The sequence below is a fragment of the Danio rerio genome, chromosome 8 (assembly GCF_052040795.2).
Source record: "Danio rerio strain M-AB ecotype USA chromosome 8, GRCz13ab, whole genome shotgun sequence".
NCBI lineage: Eukaryota > Metazoa > Chordata > Actinopteri > Cypriniformes > Danionidae > Danio > Danio rerio.
The window spans coordinates 27,696,435-27,720,127 of record NC_141028.1 but is presented as its reverse complement, the minus strand read 5'-3'; the positions used below and the strand labels follow the sequence as shown (position 1 = coordinate 27,720,127).

General features: G+C 36.0%; 1 protein-coding gene and 2 long non-coding RNA genes across 5 annotated transcripts in view; 1 reads left to right on the top strand and 2 right to left on the bottom strand.

Moving 5' to 3' along the window:
- Positions 1-2,609: 2,609 nt before the first annotated feature.
- Positions 2,610-21,181, bottom strand: LOC141375634 (uncharacterized). The gene is made up of 3 exons (XR_015497969.1): positions 21,057-21,181; positions 8,046-8,101; positions 2,610-5,113 (listed from the first exon to the last, which is right to left on the bottom strand). It is a non-coding gene; the product is annotated as an uncharacterized LOC141375634 (long non-coding RNA).
- Positions 10,457-23,693, top strand: part of sema3ga (sema domain, immunoglobulin domain (Ig), short basic domain, secreted, (semaphorin) 3Ga) — a 53,732-nt gene continuing 40,495 nt past the window's right edge. For 2 of the 3 annotated variants that reach the window (XM_087263300.1, XM_087263299.1), the window contains exons 1-2: positions 10,457-10,935; positions 17,169-17,297. In XM_087263300.1, coding sequence (XP_087119426.1) covers positions 17,180-17,297 — 118 coding nt within the window. In that variant the 5' untranslated portion in view covers positions 10,457-10,935; positions 17,169-17,179. 3 annotated transcript variants of the gene reach the window in all.
- LOC147842649 (uncharacterized) overlaps positions 21,240-23,693 on the bottom strand; it is a 149,389-nt gene continuing 146,935 nt past the window's right edge. The window contains exon 2 of the long non-coding RNA XR_015497968.1: positions 21,240-21,494. This is a non-coding gene — a long non-coding RNA (uncharacterized LOC147842649). The remainder of the gene's footprint in view (positions 21,495-23,693) is intronic.

Sequence of the window (23,693 nt, the reverse complement as noted above, 5' to 3'; positions counted from 1 at the left end):
TGTTTTGTGTGGGCCTCCTTTCTCCTATTCTCCAAGAAATTGATCAAATGAACACTTGTAATGTTTTCAGGTATGAACGCATTTATCAAAATATTCACAGGCCAAAATCTGGCATTTAATCCGGAACCCATGACTGGAAATTTTGAAGATATTGTCAGATATTTCACTCCTTTTCACATGAATCTGGGCTTCTTTGTTAAACCCAACATTTAAAATTAAATTAGTTTATTTAATTCAAATATAAGTGAAGATTTAATTTATAAAATTTCAGTGAACTCAAAATCTTATTGACATCAAGCTGAATTTAAACTGAACTAGTTCCATGATGTTTAATGATGATGATTGGCATAAGAATAATATTTTGAGAAATGTTAGTGTTTAATGTGTTGTAAACCCCGTTTCCTCGGCAATTTAGTATTTAATTTTCTGTTATATTGGGATTTACTGCAGTTTATGTTATGATGAGGTTTTTGTGGTGAAGAGCAGAGGCTGCTGCTAATTTGCATTTAACGATGAAGTTTTGAGGTATTGAAGTTTCCACACATCTTGTTCTGAGTCTTGTTTTATCAGTATGAGCTTTATTCACCACAACTCTAGGCTACATAACAGGACAGAACGGTTTGCCCGCGAAATGTCTGAAAATAGGCCGATGACTGGCACTGAGTGACCATTTCAATGTGGTCACTGCCTCATGCCCATGACCATTTGCTGCTTGTTATCAAACTATTTCATAACTGCAACGAAAGGTAACTTAATCATAACTTAATGTTAAAGCAGCTAACATTATTTGTCAATATGTGGCTCTTTTCGGATTCCCGGAAGTTGTTAAAAATGTAAAGTCTACGTTTGAACCAGTTTTGTTTACGTTACATCGCTCAAAACGGTCTATGAACTAAAAGCAGCTAATTAAGACTACTGACGACAAGTTAAAATTTGAAACATGTTGTAATTTAAGCGTGTAACGTTATTTCATTATCATAATTTTATTAGCAATATTTATTTAGCCTATTTATTTTTCAAAATACGACCTGGTAAAAACCACCTACAAAAAATCTTGTTCACGGAAGCACAAAATCCACCTACATCTTGGATGACTTGAGGGTGAGTGAATTTAAGTTTTTCATTATTTTATCTTTTTAAATGGGTCTTTCAATTGTATTTTCGTGTCTACCCACAAGAGGGCAGTATAACAAAGACAATAACCAAACAGAAGTTGGTTCTTCTAAGCTGCTTCCATATTGAAAGAACAAAGAAGCATTGCAATGTGTAATGTATGTATGTAAATACCATTCTTTACCTTCTCAAATGAAACAACAACAACTCTCATGTAGAATATTGGGATTCCGTCCTTTTTTCCATACAGGTTTTTTTTTTTACTTGTGTACATGATACGCTTCCAGACAGCACAGGCTCATGGTTATGGGGGTCTGAGGGACTGCAAAAGCGATGAGATAAGCTTTCCTTAGCAGCAAAGCAGAGGGATGTCATTGTCAAATGCTCTTATCTCCATTCGGATGCCTGTGCTTGGACAGCTGTGCTTGCTCACGTGAGCTGATGCTTTCCATGTTTTCATAATCAATTCAACAGTCTTTAGGCAGCATTATCTGAGATTTAACCTCCAGAGGTCAAACACATCCATTGCATGAATAAAACTGAGCACAAATTTCCTTATATTATGGAAATGTGTGATCCACGGGGTAAACTTTACTTGGCCCTCGTCACCTCTGGCTGCATGTTAACCAGTAGCTCAGATCTTGACATAAGCGAGGTCAATGTGTAATGAAGCTCAGAATCGAATGGAAACAGCACAGCTCTGCAAACAGCCGAAGGGCAGGCATTTTTGGGCAGGCCTCAACAGAGGAGTGCCGATGTTGCAATGGTACACTTAAAACCTAAGATTTCATGCTTAATGCAATGCTATAAATATTCCACTAGCAAAGGCCTTCCCTGTTTGTAAATGCAAAGCAGCCAGTGGGAATAGAGCTGTAGCGCTGTTATAGCACAAGGAGATATCACGCTTTATAGAGACTGAAGAAAATATGTGACCTTCACGAAGCAAAAATCCCTATTCAACCCTCTCAAGTGAGATTTGAAAAATATACTGTATTAAATTGAATTAATTGAGCTCTCATTTGGAAGGGTAGGGATTATATTTTTATTTTGTTTGTTTTTGAAAATATGTTTTTGAATATAAATTATTTTTAATCATCAATACAATAGTTTATGTTTATAAAATATTTCAAATTAAACATTAAGACACACAAGGCTGTATTTTAACAAATATCCTTCACATTTATACTGCTCTTGTGTGTTTACAGCAGACACAGTGAATCTCAAACCCTTTTACATTAAATTCATGAATTAATGATATGCATTATTTCCATGTTGTTGATCATGGGCGCTTTGAGACTCTTTGTAACTCATGTTGCTCTTTTGTCAGGATGAATAATTGAGGAACAGAGATCCTGGTTTTAACATTTTAACATTTCCTTTCGCTATTTTAAAAAGGATTCTAATATTAGTCTGTATTTTCCGTAAACTATCCTTAATAGCAGTTTGATCAAATTAGATCAGTAATGCAGTAGGGCTTCATTTGTTAATGTCATATAAAGTATGAACAATAGTTGTACAGGATTTATTAATCAGAGGTCAGCATTTACTAATGCATTATTAACATCAAAATTCATGCTGATTAACGTTAGTTATAGTTTTTACAATCGATATGACAGTTTTTTTTATACATTAAACAAAGTTTCCTAAACTCTTAACACACCACCACACCTAAAACACACAATTGGCAAAATGGTCTCAGTTTTTTCCAATTGCTAACACACAGTTTTTCAAACTAGTCTGGTTTTATCAAAATAATTCACAAAACCACACACGCAAACTGCAAAATAGCTCTTACTGCAATATGAAGCACTGCAACCGAAACTACACACAGCATTATCAAAATCAAACTTTTGCATTAAATGGCACACACTTTATTCATATTATCAGATTTTTGCCTAACCAACTACACACTGTTGGGCATAATGAAAAGCACCCCCAACTTTAAAATGCTTTGCCATAATACTAAAATATGTATCAGATTGTTCACATGCAGTTGCAACATTTTATATATTGAAGTCAGAATTTTTAGCTTCCATTTGATATTTTTTCTTTTTTAAATATTTCCCAAATAATGTTTAACAGAGCAAGGAAACTTTCACAGTATGTCTGATATTATTTTTTTCTTCTGGGGAAAGTCTTATTTGTTTTATTTTGGCTAGAATAAAAGCAGTTATTAATTTTTTAAACACCATTTTATAGACAAAATTATTAGCCTGTTTAAGCTAATTTTTTAATAGTCTACAGAACAAACCATCGTCATACAATAACTTGCCTAATGACCCTAACCTGCCTAGTTAACCTTATTAACCTAGTTAAGGCTTTAAATGTCACTTTAAGCTGTATAGAAGTGTCTTATAAATGTCTTAAAATATCTAGTAAAATATTATTTACTGTCAACATGGCAAAGATAAAATAAATCAGTTATTAGAAATGAGATATTATTATGTTTAGAAATGTTCTCTGTAAAAATCTTCTCTCCGTTAAACAAAAAATTGGGTAAAAAAATAAACAGGGGGCTAATAATTCTGACTTATACAGTGATTAGTTTGTGAGCAGTTAAGAAATTAGTGTTTACACATTTGAGGAGTGTGTGTGTGCGACCTTGTGTATAAGTGTTGCATTTTGATTGGTTGGGTTTGGGAAAAAAAAAAACAAGTGTGGCTTCCTGTTAGATTTTTGCATTTTATAGAGCATTGTGTGAAGTGTTTTAAAAAAAGTGTTTTATGCAATTGAAAACTGAGTTCAAGGCTGAGAAACATCTACTGATATTGGAGATTTGCTGTGTAGTTTTGCATTTGGAGTAAGACTTTTCAGAAATCATGTTACATGAAAAGATTTTGTGTGTAAGAGGTTGGAAAAAATGTAAAACAATAAATAAATACTGTATTGTTTGTAAATGCTAACATTAATTATTACACCCTTATTGTAAAGTGTTACCCATAATTATGGCATTTTTACTTCACACGTTTTGACATTTTTGCTTTTTATGAGTTATGAGGGAGGAAAAACATCTAAATTGTCAAGAAAAACCCACTGTTATTAATTCTTTAAATTAAAAAAATATATAATTGTGACATTTTTACCTCACAACTTTTGACACGTTTTGCCTTATAAATTATGAGTTGAATAAATGTCAGCATTGTGAAGAAAAAGCCATAATTACTTTTAAACTGCTATTATTTTTTTATCCTGTAGCAGAATCAGGCTTCCATCCATATTATAGTCTACACTGGAGTCAAAAAAGTCCACTAATATAGTCAAATGAAACCCATCGAGCAAAAGAAAGAAGGTCAGCGAGCGAAGGAGACCAAGACGGAGTGTGATGGAGAGGGTTGGAGCGAGGGAATGGAAAGAGTGTGAGATAGACAGAAGGAAAGAAGGAGAGCGATGAATGGTAAAGCTAATTAGCTGGACCTCTGACAGCCGTGGCGAACAGATAAATGGTTTTTATCTGTTGGATCACCAGAGGCAGCAGCAGCCGCAGCCTTCAGGCTGTCCCGTGCACTCTTTCCACCCGTCTGCCCTCCTATATGTGTTTTGACTCACTCCGTGGCAACACATCAGTAAACATGCACATTTCAGCAAAGCGTTCTGTTATTTCATCAAAGACGCATCCCTTTAACTATTGTAAACAATGCATGTGTGCACATTTCTGGGCTTTTGTGTATAAATTGCCCATTACCCATTCTTAGAGGAACATCATGCCTCGGGAGACTGCATTTGCAATCAAGATGAAACCAAAGTGCGCTGGAAAAAAAGGGAAAAGGCTTCTCAGTGGGACTTTTATCAACTCGAAATCTCATGGCACCGCATCCATCTTTGATGAAGCAGGGCGCTTATACGCTCATCCATCCTGGGCATCCCGTGGGCCGCGGCTGAGGTGCTGACAGATTTATCTCCTAAGACAGATGTACTTTACACTCCCACAGCCCTCCAGCTTTTTAACTTTTCCATGGATCCTCTCCTTTTTTCTGCATATTGGAGGTTCGCTCCAGGACTGCTGTTAGGAGGAAATGACACATTTTGGTTTAATAGAGTGAGATGGTGCAGGGGTCAAGGACATGACATTTAAGATGCTCATGCTTGAAACTTGAAGCGTTATTCATTGTGTTGACAGAATTTCCCATGGAACAGGAAGACAAGGCGGGATATATTAAGTAGCCGGAGTTGTTGAGCTTAGTAAAGCTGTATTTGACAGATTATGACAACCATAGACTAGTACTAGTGTTGAGTCTGCTTTGAAATATAGCACTATTTGTAGAATTCAAGTGGGTCTGATATGTTTTGTGGTCTCTTTGCATATATCAACCACACTGTGCCTCGTGAGCAGAGCAGACTCTGTGGGACTGTGGTTATTCTTGTAACTCAAACATGAGACCAGACTTCATTTAACCCAATGGATATTTATTGTCCAACATAAAATTCACTAATGATTCAGACTTTTACTTGTTATTTTATGACCAACAGAGGACTGTATGAGAACATTCTGTTAATGTTCTGATGACATTTTTGTAACTTTCTCATGTGGCCATAAGATAATCAATATAGAATGCTAACCTTAAGTCATATTGGAAATGTTATTATAAGACCAACAGAGAATTTTGTGGCAATTCATTATTAAAAAAATGGAATCAGTTAAATAGACTTAAAAGCTGGAAGGGCATCCGCTGTGTAAAACATATGCTGGATAAGCTGGTGGTTCACTCTGCTGTGGCCACCCCTGATGAATAAAGAGACTAAGCAGATAGAAAATGAATGAATGATAAACAGACACAAGCAGGGCCAGATGGAATCTTCGGACGTTTTTTGCTATTTCTGCAGTGAATTTTGGTAAAAATCTGCGGATTTCTGTGGAATTATTTTGGGAGTATCCAGCGGAGTATTATAACTAAAACCTTAATATATTAAATAAAAAGTAACAAATTACTGAATAAAAACTGAATAAATTCAGATTTACACATTTGCTCAAGTAAATAAACAGAATTATTGATGGGCTAAAAATCTGCAGAAATCTGCGGAATTCTGCGGAAAATCTGCGGAATTCTGCGCTCGCAGATTCCGTGTGGGCCTAGACATAAGCATCCATGTTGGTTGTTAAAGCATAAAAAGAGACAGAAGTCCTTTTAACCATATGTGCCTTCATTAGCACAGGCTAGCGCAGAAATTTGAAAATACTGGGGTAAAATTAATTTCCATGTTTTAAAAACATGATGCGGGAAAAAAAAATATTGCAGTGGTTCTTGTTTTGTCTGATACCCAATTTATACCGTATCTCAACCAGGCAGATTGATTTTTTTTTTAAGGAAATCAGACCTTAAAGTGGTGCATATACATCCATGTGCATATACCCCATTTACTTCACAAACAACCAGAGCCAATGATCGCCTTTTTAAAGTCATGTCCATGTAAACCATTCAGGGTCTAAACAGTGCATATCTGCACATAATTAAAACATAACATTATGCTTTTCTACATTTTATAGACTCTTATTTGTCATTGACTCGCTAGTTCCTCCCCAACGCCAAACATGACCTGACACACAGCCTGTAGTCTTTGATAGAAGCACAGGCTGGATTAATGAGTGCCACATACACATGATCATGAATGTCTTGCTGTAACTCTTGTTTTGAACTTGCAAATCTCCTTTTATCCACTCAAGTGAAAGAAAGGCAGACATTTTTCCAACAAAAACCCACCGGCTTGCTGACCATGCCTGAGAACATAATCTACTAAATCAATTTACTACTGAAAACATGACACTTTCTGCACACATCTGAGCCTTCACAATTCAAATAGAGCCCTTTCAGTCCTTACAATGCATATTAAATCAAATCAAGGAAACTATAAAGCAGGATAAATCATGTGCTCTTTCACACAAAAGATTTGTTTTTATGAATCCGAGCCTTTAAAAACATGAGACGGTCACTCAAAAGGTCTGTCAAAGTTCGTAACAAAGGGAAAAATATAGCTGTAGCAGTAGGTCGTCAACTTTTGAGTTGCCATAGGAACAGCATGTTCAGACAAGATACAAAGGTCAAATGTGTAAGTGAATATAAGAGTTTTCACTTTACACATTTCACTTAATCATGACTGTTTGTGAGCATTTTCTCACCGATGCGAGGTTTTACTGCACCGTTTAGACCCAATAACCTCATATATTAGGCAATTAAATGTCTTAGTCTGTGGTCGTAAAGCTGCGGACAGTGTAAAGTGTCTCTGACGTGGGAGAATGCTTGGCTGAATGGAAGATAGTAGAGCTGGTGGGGCTTTAGTGCATTGTGGGTGAAAATCACTCGGAAACCTGAACTTAAAGTCGACTTGAGTCACTTCCTCTCAGAGGAGAATAAAGGATGCCTCCCACAAAGAGAAAGAAAGACAAGAAACCACCTCCACATCCGCAGAAGTACAAGAAAAGGGCACATTGTGTGATGTCATGAAAAGCAGAGCGTCTTTTTTAATCAGCTGAAAAGGCAAGGGTAAAACTTTTTACACGCCCTTCCACTGACTGACTCTTGAATTATATATTATAAAGGCAACATACAACATTTGTACATTCTGAGTAAGCACCGGCGTCCTGATGTGTGTGTGTCGGAGGCCTCAGAATGAACAAACCAAGGGCCTTTTGTTTGTTGAAAATACCGAGTTGCAAGTTTTTTTTTTTTTTTTGTGCAAGAGAGCGTCCTTTCACCCTTCACACCCCCTCTGATGTGTTTCGTCCCGTCGTTGTGAGTCACACAGCCGGACGCTGAAGAACTTTGGGAATTTGAAAAACACTTTTCTGGTGGGACAAACAGATCGGTCACAGATGCACTGCAATGGGTCTCCTGCACAACAGCTTGACAACTGTCTGTCACCCTGTTTGCAGCAGTTAGTGATGTGTGCGTCTAATGAGGCGAGAAAGACAGACAGGACACACCACATTGAATACATACCGTGAAGAATCTGCTGAACCGATGGCACTTTTGTTCAACTGGAATATCTTTAGTGTCTTTCAAAACAAAACAAAACAAAACAAAACAAAACAAAGGAAAGAAAACAAACTAAATTGAGTAGATTAGGTCAGTCAATATAGTAAAAATATATGTATGTACAGCATATCAAAAAATTACATTTCTAGCAGATAAACAATAGTAGAAATAACATTAACGTTATTAAATTAAAGCATGATCATATTATCTGACTATATATATATATATATATATATATATATATATATATATATATATATATATATATATATATATATATATATATATGTATGAATTTTTTACATTTTAACTCTCCCCAAAGCATCCAAATTCAGTTGAACAGGTAAAAATATTGTTTTACATATAAATAAAACCATACTGTAATCCACATACAAATACACATATCAATCAATTAATCAGTAGTTGCGGTATTTCCTTGTGCCATGGTTTTGTTCCAAAAATTGTATAACCAAATCCTAAATTTTATGGTACTCCTTTAAATAGTTCTTGAAACTGTAGGCAATTCTTTCTAATGCTATGTAATGTGTCAAATCTTTCAGCCAGTGGTCAAATGATGGACTTTCTACACTAAAAACATTGAGTTATTTATTTAACCCAGTGGATTAGATAAAAATATTTAGTGCTTTGTTGGGTTATTTTTAACCTTTATTTGGTTATTTTTTTATTAATAACTTAACTAGTTGGGTTAAATTTTTGGTACTTTGTTGTGTTATTTTTATATTTTATTTAATACAGTACACAGAACTCCATATTCTGCTCCATCAACACATGATTTTCTGCTTGCACAGTTTATATCTGTCTGTACTTTGTTCTGTTTCTTCATTATTTGTGATTATTCGTGTTACTTTTTTATTTTAACAAAAGTGTCTAGAATTTAAAATGTAATGCAAATAAAGCATTTCTTATAACTGTATGATATTTATTTACACAGTCATAATTATAAAATTAATAGTAGTACCAGTAATAATACCAGAATGGAAAAATAACATTTAATCAAATAACCAAATGCCATTTTCCTCTTGTGGTGTTCAGGTTATTGCTAACGCTTCATTCAGTTGTGGTATTTTATATACCTGTTTAACAATGATAACATTGAAATTTCATCACACAAAGACCTGAGTTGCATTAAATTGCCAAAACTAGGTAGGAATTTTGAAGTTTCTCCATTTATGTGTTAAAATTGTTTCAAGTGAACTTACAAATTGTATTGCAAGTTCTTATTTTTTTGGCAGATGTTAAATTTAAAGTTTTGAAAGGCCCAGATGAAAAACCTTATTATGAGTATTTCTGATTTCCAAAGTTGTAAGTATTCTTTATATTATATTATATTATATTATATTATATTATATTATATTATATTATATTATATTATTCATTTTCTTTTCAGCTTAGTCCTTTTATTAATCAGGGGTTGCCACAGTGGAATGAACCACCAACTTATCCAGCATTTGTTTTTAGGCAGCAGATGCCCTTCCAGCTGCAACCCATCTCTGGGAAACATCCATACTCAGTCATTAATACTCATACACTACGGACAATTCAACCAACCCAATTCACCTGTACCACATATCTTTGGACTGTGGGGGATTCCTCAGCACCCGGAAGAGACCCACGCAAACACAGAGAGAACATGCAAACTCCACACAGAAACCAACTGACCCAGCCAAGGCTTAAACCAGCGACCTTCTAGCTATGTGAGGCGACAGCACTACCTGCGCCACTACCTGTTGCCTATATTATATTATATTATATTATTACCAGTACTGTTTTCTGTTTACTTTCTTTCTTACATTTTGCCTTATTACATCAACATGTTACTGTGCAAAGATTCTAACATTTCAGTATGTACCATTTGATTTATGATTTTTAACTCACAGTTTGGTTCAGTTTCACTCTTTGGCTCAATTCTATATATATATACACTTTTAGAATGGGCTATTAATATTATTGTTGGGGGGAAGGATACATTTCACTGCAAATATGTTAACAGAACACCATAGTCTAAGTTGTCACAGTAAAAACTACCAGAATACAAAGAAACAACAAAAAAAAATGTATATAGCCTACTCAATATGGGTTTATTTATTTAAGCTGTAAAACATTGAAACACAAAACAGTGGAGAAAACATGTAAAACATACAATGTAAATGGCATCATGCACAAAAAATACTTGCACAATACAAATATGTGAGTATTAATAAACTTAAAAATGCATGAAATGTAAAGAGCAGTTTATTGTGTTGTATATGTGTATTTATCTATTGATATTCTACTGCTGATTTCCTGCTCTCTCGATGGTTAAAGGCGGTTCGCCGGGAGCCGTGCTGAGGGGCTGGACTGACCGTGACACAGACACTCCACCGGCGGAATAAACCAAACACCTGCCGCCGCGCAGACTTCCAGCACACGGTCAGAGACGTGCAGCGTGGAGCTTACGTGACAAGACGACCAACACATCTTCTGTTTTGTATTCAAAGTGGCAAACGCTGGAGATATTGTCACGAAAACAGCAAAACACATCTTGACTCTTGTTGCCTTTATCTCCTCAAGTGTCCAGATAAGAGCTTAGAAGTATCCCGAGGAATTGCGTGCGCAAACTGCAACTTTTATCACCGTTTTCGGGCTTACTGACACGCCCCAAAAGTGCCAATTCAAAAGGCTGAAGCTATAACAGCTCTTATGTTTTTATGAGGAGGTTTTGGACGGATTTCAGAGTTGAAGGCACGAGTGCTCACAGAGACGGTAAGGAATGTAACGATAACATCTCACCTGCGCCTCAAGAAACCAAATACAGGAGCAACAGACCGACTGAGCCACAAAACCAGCAAATCAGGTGAATATTCAGCGTTTCTTATAGTTTGGAGACAAAAGACTTATACACTTCAGTGTCAGAGCTGCTAAAAGCTGGTGGGTACTTCGCTGGCCAGAATGACATTATAGAGGAATTAGTTTTAAATGGTCGACCCTTAATGGCAGATGCAAATTTGTGCGCGAATTTCAACCACATCCATCCTGGTGATATTTTAGCATAGGCTACTTAATATTGGAGTTGCCAGAATGTAGAAATGTAATACTTTTTATGATTAAAAGCTTTTTATGAGTTAATTTATTGTCATAGAGAGCAAAACATTGTCTAATATGAGATGAAGTAATTCAGTTCTTCTGTATATTTGGATGCACTGATTGGGGTGAAGTCAGGTAAATTGCGTCACTTTTTCGTATATTATCTAAAGCACAACTAAAACATATAATGGATGCATGTTTTACAGATGTTTCTTTGTCTGTTTAGTCAGGTCTCATTTAAATTCAGTGGCTTTATGTTTGACCAGATTATTATTGTATTGTATAATAATATTGTATTGTATTGGCTTTTATGGTTCCATAAACAACTCTTAATATCCATTATATAACATTATAAATGCTATCGAGGTTCTTTATCCCTTTAACTACCCCAATAAGAAAAGAAATCTTTAGATTGCATTTCTTTACTCCCAATGTTGCTAGTTAACACAATCAATAATTTTTTTCCAACACATCCCATAATTTTAAAATTTCAACCTCTACCAAATGGTTGATATGTCTGTAAAAGTACCAAAATTAATACATATACTATAAAAAATCTAAAAATTTGAAATATGAGACCAATTTATTTGTAAAAATATCCAAAAGAAACCCTTTTTGAATGCTGAATCATCTTTATTATTATTATTTTTTTTAAGTATGGTATTTTAGATTCTCATTTGACATGTTTTCTTTTTTTTTCTTTTCTTATTTTTCTTTTTCTTATTTTTTTTTTTTTTACAATAAAACCAAAATCAGATGTAGGAATGCAACATGAGTATGTTTGTTTAATTATTTAAAAAAAAAATTTGTAAACCATCAATGCTGTGTGTATGTAAACCATTACTTAAAACAGTCATTCTTCAAATTACTTTAATAGTCATTATTTAAAACAGTTAAAACATGGTCAACCGTTTGGTAGAGCGGGTTGTTTGGATTTTTAGTTTCATAATATTTTTAAGCACTGTTTACAGAACAGGTTCTTTTGGAACTAATGATTGTTCTTCTTTAGCACAGCTCTGAAAATCTCCCATTGTAACTTAAGTTTTAAATAATAACTCGCACAAATGTTTAGTTGTGTGTGTGTGTGTGTGTGTGTGTGTGTGTGTGTGTGTGTGTGTGTGTGAGCATTTTAATGGATGCATCATTCCAGCAATATGAATTATTCAACCTTGAACTTAATTCATTTAGTATTACAGTATATAAACAGTTTAAGGAATCAAACTTTAATAAAAAGTTTTGCTCAAAATGAGTTGATTACTTTTATGATTCTGTATAAAGTCTTAGTTCGTTTTCTGTGAATATTTAAAGTTTCTAGTGATAATAATAAAGCTTCTAGTTACAAATTTGCAGTTAACATGGCTGGACAAAATAGTTGGTTCTGCCCTGACCTATAAAATCTGTTGATAATTGTCAAATATCATGTGACAAATATTAAATAGTAATTCCCCTATATCCCACATCATCCTAAATGTTTTTTAAATTGATTTTATCAGTCACAAAAAAAGGGGTAAAATGGACACGTTGGAGTTGGATGTAATGGACGTCATAGATTGCGCCTGAGCATCCATAATTCATATGCAGGCCATTCCAGCAGAGGAAAACTGATACATAATGCATGCTAACAAGAAAGTATAACAGTTTACACCTGTGAAGTTCCACTCAAGATTTAAAACAGCAAATATGCCACTTAGCAGTTTTCTTGAGAGATGTAGGCATGCATATTATTGAGAAAGTAGACAGTAAATTATAATAAATCAATATAATAGATCTAAAAATAATAGTTAAATTGTTGCATTTAGGTATCTATCTATCTATCTATCTATCTATCTATCTATCTATCTATCTATCTGTCTATCTGTCTGTCTGTCTGTCTGTCTGTCTGTCTGTCCGTCTGTCCGTCTGTCCGTCTCTGCCTCTCTGTTGGTCTGTCTAGTTATATTTGTGTGTGCACATTTATGAACGTGCGTCCTACTCTTTCCCCTCAAACCAGTGCCAGAACCAACATGTAAGAACACCTGAGCGACTGATGCTGATGAATATATAAAGTAGAGGAGACACGAGACAGATCTGATCTTGCTCAGAGTGTGAGTTTCATCAAGAGCCAGTGAAACACAGTACAACATCAGAGAGGCTTTTTGAAATCAGGTTCAAAAGTGAGGAGGACGCTTTGAGCTGGAAAAGAAGATATCAATTATTTGTTGGTTTTCTTAGGCCTTTCTTGAGCGCACCCGAGATCACAAATGTGCATTTGCTGCTTTCAGACCACTAATTCTTGGCTCTTGGCTCTCGTGTAAGCCGCTATGATCCCAATCTGATGTCTACAAAGTTGTGATACGCATCTACATGAACATACAGAGAGATAACTATCTCAAGGCCTTTTTTTTTGACTCTCGGCTCTCATTTACCTAGCCTTCTGTGCAATCTCTGCTTCTCTCTCTCACTCTCTCTCTGTCATCTTGCAGTTTGGACATGTAGTACATTCCTTGACAAGCCCCTAGATGCACTTTGAATGTGAATTTGAACCAGTGACAGCTGGCGGAGTCTGGACTGGTGTTTGTGTTTGTGTGACGCGTTTGTGAGTTTGTGGAAAAGGATTAAGCGAGTTGCCTAGTGTCAAAACTTTTGCCTCCACACGTACTTTTGGACCGAACGCGCAAACAGCCGAGAGTGAAACTGGCACACACACAGGTGCAGTACTTAGAAGTGCTAATAAAAAGTATGTACGTTGGCATGGGGTTTAAGCTTATTTAATCATTCATCTCCGTCGAAAAGAATGTATGGACATGCAAATCCTAAGTATGCGAGGGCCTGCTGTGTTGACATCACCCACATACATCACTGGCCAGCTGATGATGTCACAAACCGGAGCCCAGGATCAGTATCTGATGGAAACTGAGCTAAAAGAGGCAGCAGTCGCAGCCCTGGACTCCAGTGAGATCTTCCAAGTTATAACAATGAGCAGCGTGACGGGGCTTTGCAGCAGCTTGGAGTGATTTGCCACCTCCAGCTTTTCCTAGGCACATGGCAGCATAAGCTGTTTCTCACAAGCGACGATTTTTGGGTCAATGATTGTTTTTTTTTTTTAAACAGTGAATATGTAGTCGTGGAATAACTGGAATATACTAATGGATTACTTTTTTTTTTTATCTTTTGAGAGCTTAAAATTGAAAAGTAGTTCACCTAAGATTAAATCTGTCATCATTTAGGTAATTATTCTTCACTTGTTCAAAATCAGTTACTTACTTCTGTTAAACACAAAGTTATTTTGAAGAATATCTATTGATGGTGTTCATCGACAGCTACAGAATTTTTTTTTATTGTTTTACAATGAGAACCATCAGCCTACATTTTTCTAAATATTTTATGTGTTCAACAGAAGAAAGTCATAAAGGTTTAAATCCACATGAGGGAATATAAATGCTGAGGTAGTTTTAATTTTTGGATGAAATATCTCTAAGTAATTTTGTAATGCTTTTTAGTTTAATAATAACTCTAGGCAGAAATCTGAAAAAAACTTAAAACCAGTATTGACAACACAAAGATGAGCCATGCAAACACTGATTTCACTGTGTAAATAATAACTCTCTTATAATTTACCTTTTTATGACAAGGCAATGTCTGTTATGTATTATGAGCAATATCACACGAGTAGCATTGTGATGTGGCTGGATATCGGCACTGGTGGGAGGTGTGTGTTGTGTCCCACCAGTGATGATATACAGCCACATCGCACTGCTATGAGTGTGAATGATATTGCATTTTTACAACAGTTCAACGGCATAATTGTTTATATAAATAAGAAAATCAAACACAGAGAGTCTCAAAAATCCTTTTGTACGAGAAACTACTTTCTTTCACCATTTATTCACATCTGCTGCTGATGGTCAGAACAGCAAAAACTGTTGCTAATTCACAAACATCACTTTAGAGCTAGTGTTTGGATGATTCTCTTGCCTATTGTCTGACGTGATGACAAAAACAGGTGATTTTGCTCACATTTTAAGATTATTAGGTTTAACGGCATGAAATGGCATCAGTCTACAGAGACTTAGTATTTCTCTGTTCTCAATCGACATATCAAAGTAATTAACCCAAAGCAAAGTAAACACTACCAGATTACTATGTTATAAATACAGCACTACAAGATACAAAAGAGAGAATGACTTAGAATGTCACTTACCTGTTTTATATAGATTTAATCAGCTGTAGTTTAAAATTGACGCAGCCATCTGTCGCCATCTTGTTGCTTAACGTTAACTATCTCTGCTCTGCTCAGTATGACATTCTGATAGCCGCAGATGAGCTGAATCTCCAACATCAAAATGATTTAAAATAGCCACTATCCTTATGAAAAAACTGCAAAGTTGCAATCTAAATAACTACATTCTCACCTAAAAAAAGCCTCAAAATTACATTATGTTGTCCAACAGCTGTAATATTTGTCAAACTGTAAGTCTATTCATCTGCTATCACTATGTGAACGGAGTAATACACAAGGATAAAAAGGCTGTAGGAGTGCAGTTATTGCAAAATATTGCACGGTTATCAGCCAATCAGATTTGAGAACCTGATAAATATATATAATTTAAATACTAGTTTAATTTGAAAAGTGTTGGTTTCTGGTAGATGGCAACACACTCTGTAGAGCAGTTTAATGCTAGTTATTTGTTTGCTGTATAGTGTGTGTTATACTAACTATGAATGTGCATCATTTCGTGCTGTCACTGGAAAAGAGAAATTCGTGGCTTTGAAACCAGTGCTGTCCCCAGAACTAGGTACAACATTTAAAACGGCCATTTATGGCCATTTAAAAAATATGTTCCATATAATGTGCGTATCAGTATGAATGAAACTTGTCATTATCACAACATACCGGTGTCAGTTGCATCATTTTACTTTTATTCATATATCCTCTTCTGTGACCTCACAGTCGATTGACCATTGGATGTGCACTTCAGAACCTCAGTGAAAGTAGTAGGCCATTCCAGTACTTTATGTCTACTGTTTATCGAATACTAAGATTTTGGATTGTACTACTCTGCTCACAAAGTGTTTTTTGCGCATACTATATAGTAGGGAAGTATGCAATTTCAGATGCCAATTTTTGTCCTCTTACCTCCACCTCAACACAAAACAGATTTGGTGACAGTTCGATCGACTAAAATTTGACAATGTTGACATTGTGTTTAATGTATACACAATGGGCGACGTATAAAAGTCAAATCTATTTAACTTGATTATAACCTTGATTATAGTAATATTATAGTATTAGCGGTAGATTCTAGTAGTGTTTCACCTGCAACGAACAGTGAATGAGAAGGTTCTGGAAAGTGATTTGAAATGGCTTTAAGATGGCCAAGATTTCCATGCAATATACATTCTTCCAAAACCTTATGACACTGCTCTATATACAAGAAAACATCAAAGCATTTTCAAAAGATTCTTCGTTTTTCTTTATCACAGGCCATCTTTTATCTGTGACTGTAATCCTGCTCCCACTCCTCGTACACCAGTCACCAACCACAGCTCATAATCTGCTAACTCTCAAATCAGTCTGTGCGGTTGCACCGGGTGGATGAAGATGATTAACACCACCTGTTTTCCCTAAAATAAAACTGACACCATGTAGCATAAATGCTGACCCTCTAATGCAGGCCTGAAACCTCTGTCTTTGCATGGAGTTGAATCAGGGAAGGTGTGACAGGCTGGGATTTGTCTGGCTGTTAATACTCCAAGCTAAATATACAACCACGTAGTACAGTACAGTAGTCACATTTGCTTTCTGTTCAGTCTGTCTAAATCGAACTGTCTCCATCTCTCTTCCTCCTCTTCATCTGTTTGTTTCCCAGCTATTTTTTTCCACCTCGCGTCCTTCGTCTGCTCTTCCTGTGTCATTTCAGCCTCTTCCTTTGTCAAAAGGAGTGATAATTTTGGCATGCCCTGTGCTATTCTTTTTAAGTCTACCTTGTTTTATTTTTCTTTCTTTTGTGTGGGTTTTTACAGGTTGCCTGCGAATGGCTGGAACTATGAGAGTTATGGAAACGCGACTCCTCCTGTTGCTGTGGGCTTTGTTTGTGTTTGAAGTGGCCTGCACACATCGCTCCGCTCCCAGAGTGCACCTGGCTTTTAAAGGTGAGCGCAAACATCTCTGCATACTCAGCCTCTCTCTTTCTCTTTTACATACACCCACATGCCTTAATGAGGACATACCAGTCTTCTATTGTTGTTATATAAAGCAAGTTGTATACATTATGCTATGGACTAACCTTAACCCACACCCTGCTGCTAGAAGACAATATTTTACTTGTGACCCAAATGACATGGTGTACAATACAATATGTCTAGGCATTATGCACTCCTTTGTCTAAAATACGACATCTATGCTCTTTTTACATTTGGTATTTACGTCTCTAAAAGTTTTTCAGTGGTAGAACAACTCTTAACTGTGTAAATTCTACTGTCACTGCTATCTAAGTAGCCTTTTGTAGCCTAAAACCACAATTGACTCTTCGCCAGCAGTTTGATTGTTTGATTGAACTGTCCACTGTATTGTCCAACAAGTATTGAGTAGTCTAACATTGGTGATTAACATGAAAATTGTGAAAATGTGCTTGTATGGGATTTGCAGGTACCAGTGGTGGTAAGAGTACAAAAAAAATGTACTCAATTACAAGTACTGTTACATTGCTGAAATTGTACTCAATTACAAGTAAAAGTACTGGTGTTAAAAAGTACTCAAGTAAAAGTACAAATTACTCTTCGTAAAAACTACTCAAATTACAAAATTACAAATTACTTTTTTAGCTTGGCGGTATTGGTGGAAATATCCATAAATGCGGAGTCAGACAAGATCCAGGCAGTAAAACACATTTTACATAACACATTTAAAGATACTATAAACACTTTTAAAACTGTTTAAACAGCATTAATTATAGATAATAATTATAGAGCACCTATAGAGGAAACCCACGCCAACATGGGGAAAACATGCAAACTCCACACAGAAACACCAACTGACTCAGCCAGGGCTTGAACCAACAAACTTTTTACTTTGAGGCGATAACAATACCCACTGCGCACCATGATTATTTTACAAAAACAATGTTTTGTTATTTTGAGTTTAAAGATAACAGAAATATGCACAAATGCACGACTTTTTATAATTTCAACTGATGCCTCTTTTATCTGTACGATCAATAGATGATGTAATAAATAAAAAAAAAAACACTTGCAAATTATGGAGAAACTTTGTTAATTACCTAATTCGCGAACTGAACCGTCAGAAACCACAGAACAACACTGCCTAGTGCCTAAACATATTATTAATAAATATAATATCACAGAAATTAAGTTATGTCTTCTTACCATAATGTTTTTTTTTTAGATTATAGATTGAAGTCTTAAAAAAAGGGTTTCTGCAGATATCATAATGTCAAATTTAAGACTTTTTAAGACCTCTTTAAGACCATAAAGTATTAAATTTAAGACCTATATCACAATATCAAAAGCATGCAAGAGAAAATGCAAAAACACAAAATTTGTGGTAAAATAAAATTATTTAAATAGAACAGTACTGAAGACAGGTTAGATGCACCATTGAAGTGCAGGAACAAAAAAACAAAGAAACAAACATTTTGAGGCTGATTTATACTTTCGCCTGGCTCCGCATTGCACACCTCCGCTGACTGTGCGCGCACCTCAAGAAATGGATGAGGCTTTAATACTAGACGTGTTCGTCATTGTGATATTCTTTAAAACATCAGGGGCCAGTCAAAAGAAACCTCACTGTAAAGTCAGACGGATAAACAGAGAAGTAAAACGTTTTCAGAACTACGTCATATCTTTAATATTGTTCAAGATTTTAAAAATAATTATTTTTCATTATTTTTATAATTTATTATGATTACAAAGTTGGGTGACGGGGTGGGGCAGTGGGTAGCACTCTCGACTCAAGGCAAAAAGGTCGCTGGTTCAAGCCTTGGCTGGGTCAGTTGGCATTTCTGTGTGAAGTTTGCATGTTCTCCCCGTGTTTGCGTGGGTTTGCTCAAGATGCTCCGGTTTTCCCCACAGTCCAAAGACATGCATTTTAGGTGAATTAGGTAAGCTAAATTGTCTGTTGTTGTAAATGAGAATGGGTTGCAGCTGGAAGGGCATCCGCTGTGTAAAACATATGCTGATAAATCATTCGGTTCATTCCGCTGTGGCGACCCCAGATTAATAAAGGAACTAAGCCAAAAAGAAAATTAATGAATGATTATAAAGTTTTATAACTATTCAAGATTTTTTTAATTAGAGTTTGATGCATCACTCACTTGTGTTTATATCTCAGACAGTTCTACCTATTAAAGTTAAATGTCAATGACAACAGAACATGGGTTACTCTACAATTATTTTTTTTATTCTGGCAAGAATAATAGCAAAAAAATATATATATTATTTTTTGCCCACTCAACAATTGACACATTATTGTCTGGCTAGTTTCTGTCCTCTACTAATGAGCTGAAAAGGCAATAATGGTCCAACAATCCTGTCTATTATCACCAATAAAGCCTATAAATTAAGCTTGAGTACACTGTAAGCCAATGGGCTCATATATTCTTTTCCAGTTATCAAATACTTAATTTGTTACTTATTTTTTTTTACATTGCTTTAACTTCAAAATGATACATCAGTTTAAAACCAATAAATGGTGAAAAAACATATTCTGTAATCTTAAAACCACCTGGGTCTCCACTTTTGCCATGGCCTCTTTTTTGTTGTAACAAACTTATCCCCTAGGTTTTTCCAAACTTTAACAAAACACTTCCTTTCCATGGCTGTTGCAATTTCTAGCCAAGAATTATTGGTCATCTGGTCATCTCTATGCTGATCACGCATGGTCGGATAGTTAAGATGTCTGTACAGTCGTACTGTTACAGACAAAATCTCTTCAAAGTGATTCAAATTCAACTCAAATCAAGCGCGGCGCCGCGCGAACTGTTCACCCGAAATCATGTCGCGCGCGTCCAAAGTAAACCTCCGCAAACACGGCGATGACGTCACATTCGCCGAGCGCACTGAGCTATTGCATGCTGGTCTTTTCTTATTTGTAGTTTTAATACTGCAAATTACAATAGGAATAGTGAAATAAAGAACTACACCACCACGAAACCAAGCAACAACAAAAAAAATTAAATGAGCATTAGGAGTAGCGTTACATGTACATCGGAAAAATAAGACCTGTGCAAACATATTTCAGACCTAGAACAGCGAATTTGAGACTTTTTAAGGCCTAAAATTTAGATGTTTATATTTTAGACATTTTAAGACCCCACGGAAACCCTGTGTAAGCCGGATAGTACAGCAGAGGGCAGGTTTCATCCACCTTTTTTTGCGCTTTTTGGATATGCACATAAAAACGGTTGATGGAAACGCTATAATGCGCATATATTTTGAAAATGTGTGTGAATGGACAAACCAGCAGGCTAAGCACATTGTAAAACATCTAAAGTGTTGTTTTGGTCATTTTAAACCGCCTCAACCATTTCAGTATTATATTATATTAATAATGACCTCCAGAATTGTCAAGAGTGCCTGCACTCCGTGTCTCGCGCCTTCCAGCGCGCGTTCACTGCGTGCAGGATTGCCTTCTGATGCGCAAGTCACTTATTAAATGAAGATAATTTATTCATGCAGCTGCTCCTACTGATGCTAATTCTGTTTTTACTTTTGATATTTGTCGCCAGTTAATCAGGTGGCAATTTTGTTCTCTTTGACTTGTTGGACAGAAACGCTGCTTTATTTCCAGTCTTTTATGCGATATTCCAGTTTTGGGCATACATTTAATTAGCATTTTAGATGATACCATAGCTAATCACATCAGCACAGCTGTCCCCTTTTTTCCCTATGTACCTGTAGGTGAACAGCTCCTCCAGGTGTGGCAGCATTCATCCTCTGCTATTTCTTCCTCATTCTGTCTTAAATCTCCATATGTAATTGATAACTTTGTGACTGTATGATGACGGTCACGTAAATCTGCAGTAGCCTGAACTTGTTTTTCAGTTCAAATAATGTACCAGGCTTTTCATTGGTCCGTTAAGATCAGCTTTTTTTATTGGCTACCGAAATGCTGGTCAGTGCGTGGCTGAAATATTAATTTATTTACAGTACTCTGTAACGAATTGTGATTTTAAAAGTAACGAAGTAGATTACTCAGCTTAATTTTTACTCAAGTACAAGTAAAATTACAGGCTTAAAATTCTACTCATGAAAGTACAATTACCCCAAAAATGTACTTAATTACAGTAACGTGAGTAGTTGTAATTCGTTACTCCCACCACTGGCAGGTACCTAGAAAGGCTGGGCAATATACAATTTCATCCTTTCCCGAAACCCATAGATATATACACTAGATGTCGCCTGGCCTATTGTTGTCTATTGGATGGAATGTGTCAATAGCGCCGCCATCTTGCTACAGGGTAGCACTCCTTTGAAATGAATGCGGGACAAATGTACATTGGAGGACTGTGGCCATCCAGAGCCAGAGATATACACATATACACATATATCTATGATCGGGAGTTTTCCTGGATGTTAGTATGTCATTTTTTTTTTCTAATTACGAAAATTATAATTTTACATCACTTTTCTACATTGATGGATCAGGGACCGCACGGGCATTACTGACAAAAAGCTTGTGTTTGTGTGTACAGAAATTTACTATTCACCCTCCCTGTTAAATTTGATCTAATCATTTCCTGAAACACAGCTCCTCTCCTGCTTTCACTTCTCATACTGACGGAGGGAGCGATTCGTTTGTGAATGAATCATCCCGAACGACTTATTCACTAACGTTAGCCGACAATACTACAAGTTTCTGGCAGCGCAGCATCTCGTTGTCATATTTCTTTTGCATTGTTTGCTGATTTTATTCAACAAAACTAGCATAAGCCAAGTGTTTAGTGCGAGTTGGAGCTTCTTTGTCTTATGGTGAATGCAGTAAGTGACTGTTATCATCAATAACGTTACCTGATTAGCACAAAAGTTCAGAACATACAAAAACAGAAAAAAACTTAATATTACCTATGAAATGTTCTGCCTTTGTGCTTTGATTTCTTTGTTTGCTCGTTTCTACACCCGTAGACAGCGCTAAAGTCCAGCATCTTCACGTAATAACACTGTCTTGACTAGTGCGGTTGAATGACATTTGTCCTGGGAGCACTGTACCAATGTGGCGGCGCTATTGACGCATGCTTAGGGTCCCTATGCGATATCAAGTGTATATATCTATGCCCGAAACCTAGAGAAGTGTATGAAATTGATACATTTGTGTAGACGGACTCACAGTCAACTGTCAATCAATGGTGCAGTAACTTGCCGAACAAATACTCGAAATGCAAGGACTTGAGACTGATGCACTAGTCTCTTCTGTTATAGGACCAGCAGAGCCCACATAACTTTAATATACTTTTAATATAACAGGGTAACCAGATGACAGATGAGCTAACCTAGACCACATAGCCTGGAGACACTTAGTAGAGCGTTTTTGTGGTTACACTCACACTCACATGTTGACATACACATCACCACGCTATCACATTACCCCAGTACCCCAACTACACTGGCTACCTGTCAAGTCGTGTATTGATTTTAAAACTCTGATTTTAACATACAAAGTGGTTCGTGGATTGTTTCCTGGTTATAGTTGTGATCTGGTGTCTGTATCATCTTCTTCTTGGAGTTTACGCTCTGCATCGGGTCTCACTCTGTTTCAGCCTTGTTGCAGACTCCACACTATGGGAGGTAGGGCATTCTTCTACCGAGCGCCTAAATCATGGAATGCTTTACCTACAACCATCAGGAGTGGCAGTTCTTTGGACAGTTTTTAGAAACTGCTTAAGACTCACCTTTTTAGTATTGCTTTTAATTTATTTTTGTCATTTTTACCTATTTGTTGCGTTTTAGTTGTTGTTTTTTTAGTTTTTTTTTAATTGTTTTGTAGCGCTTTGAGTTTAAGAAAAGCGCATAAGAAATAAAATGTATTATTATTATATCAATTGTATGAATATTGCACATTTACGCCTGCTTTTGTCTGAAATCAGTGTGTGATTTTTCCAGAGATGATTCATAATTTCTCTGGGGAGTGCACAAAAAGACAGGGGAGTGCAATGGCTGATATCGGAAGCTTGTTAGACATGGAGGTGTAGGACGAGACTTTGCAAGAGGTCAAATGCAATTTTGTGGTCTGATATTTGAAAATCTTAAAATCACAATGACGATACAGAGGCAATATTCACTGACGATGTGCACATTGCTCATGTTAGTGGCATAGATATAACATTTTTTCTTTTAGTCAAAGCTTGAAAACGAATTATTATATAATGATACGTCAATTAAAAATATTGATGTTGACTTATTATCAGCATCGACTAGGATATTAGGACATTATGAGTTATACAGGCTACTTTTCATGGTGTGTGGACATGGTTTCCTAAAAAAGTTATTGTATTGGCTGATTCCATCAGCTTGTTAACAAATTCACGTGAATTG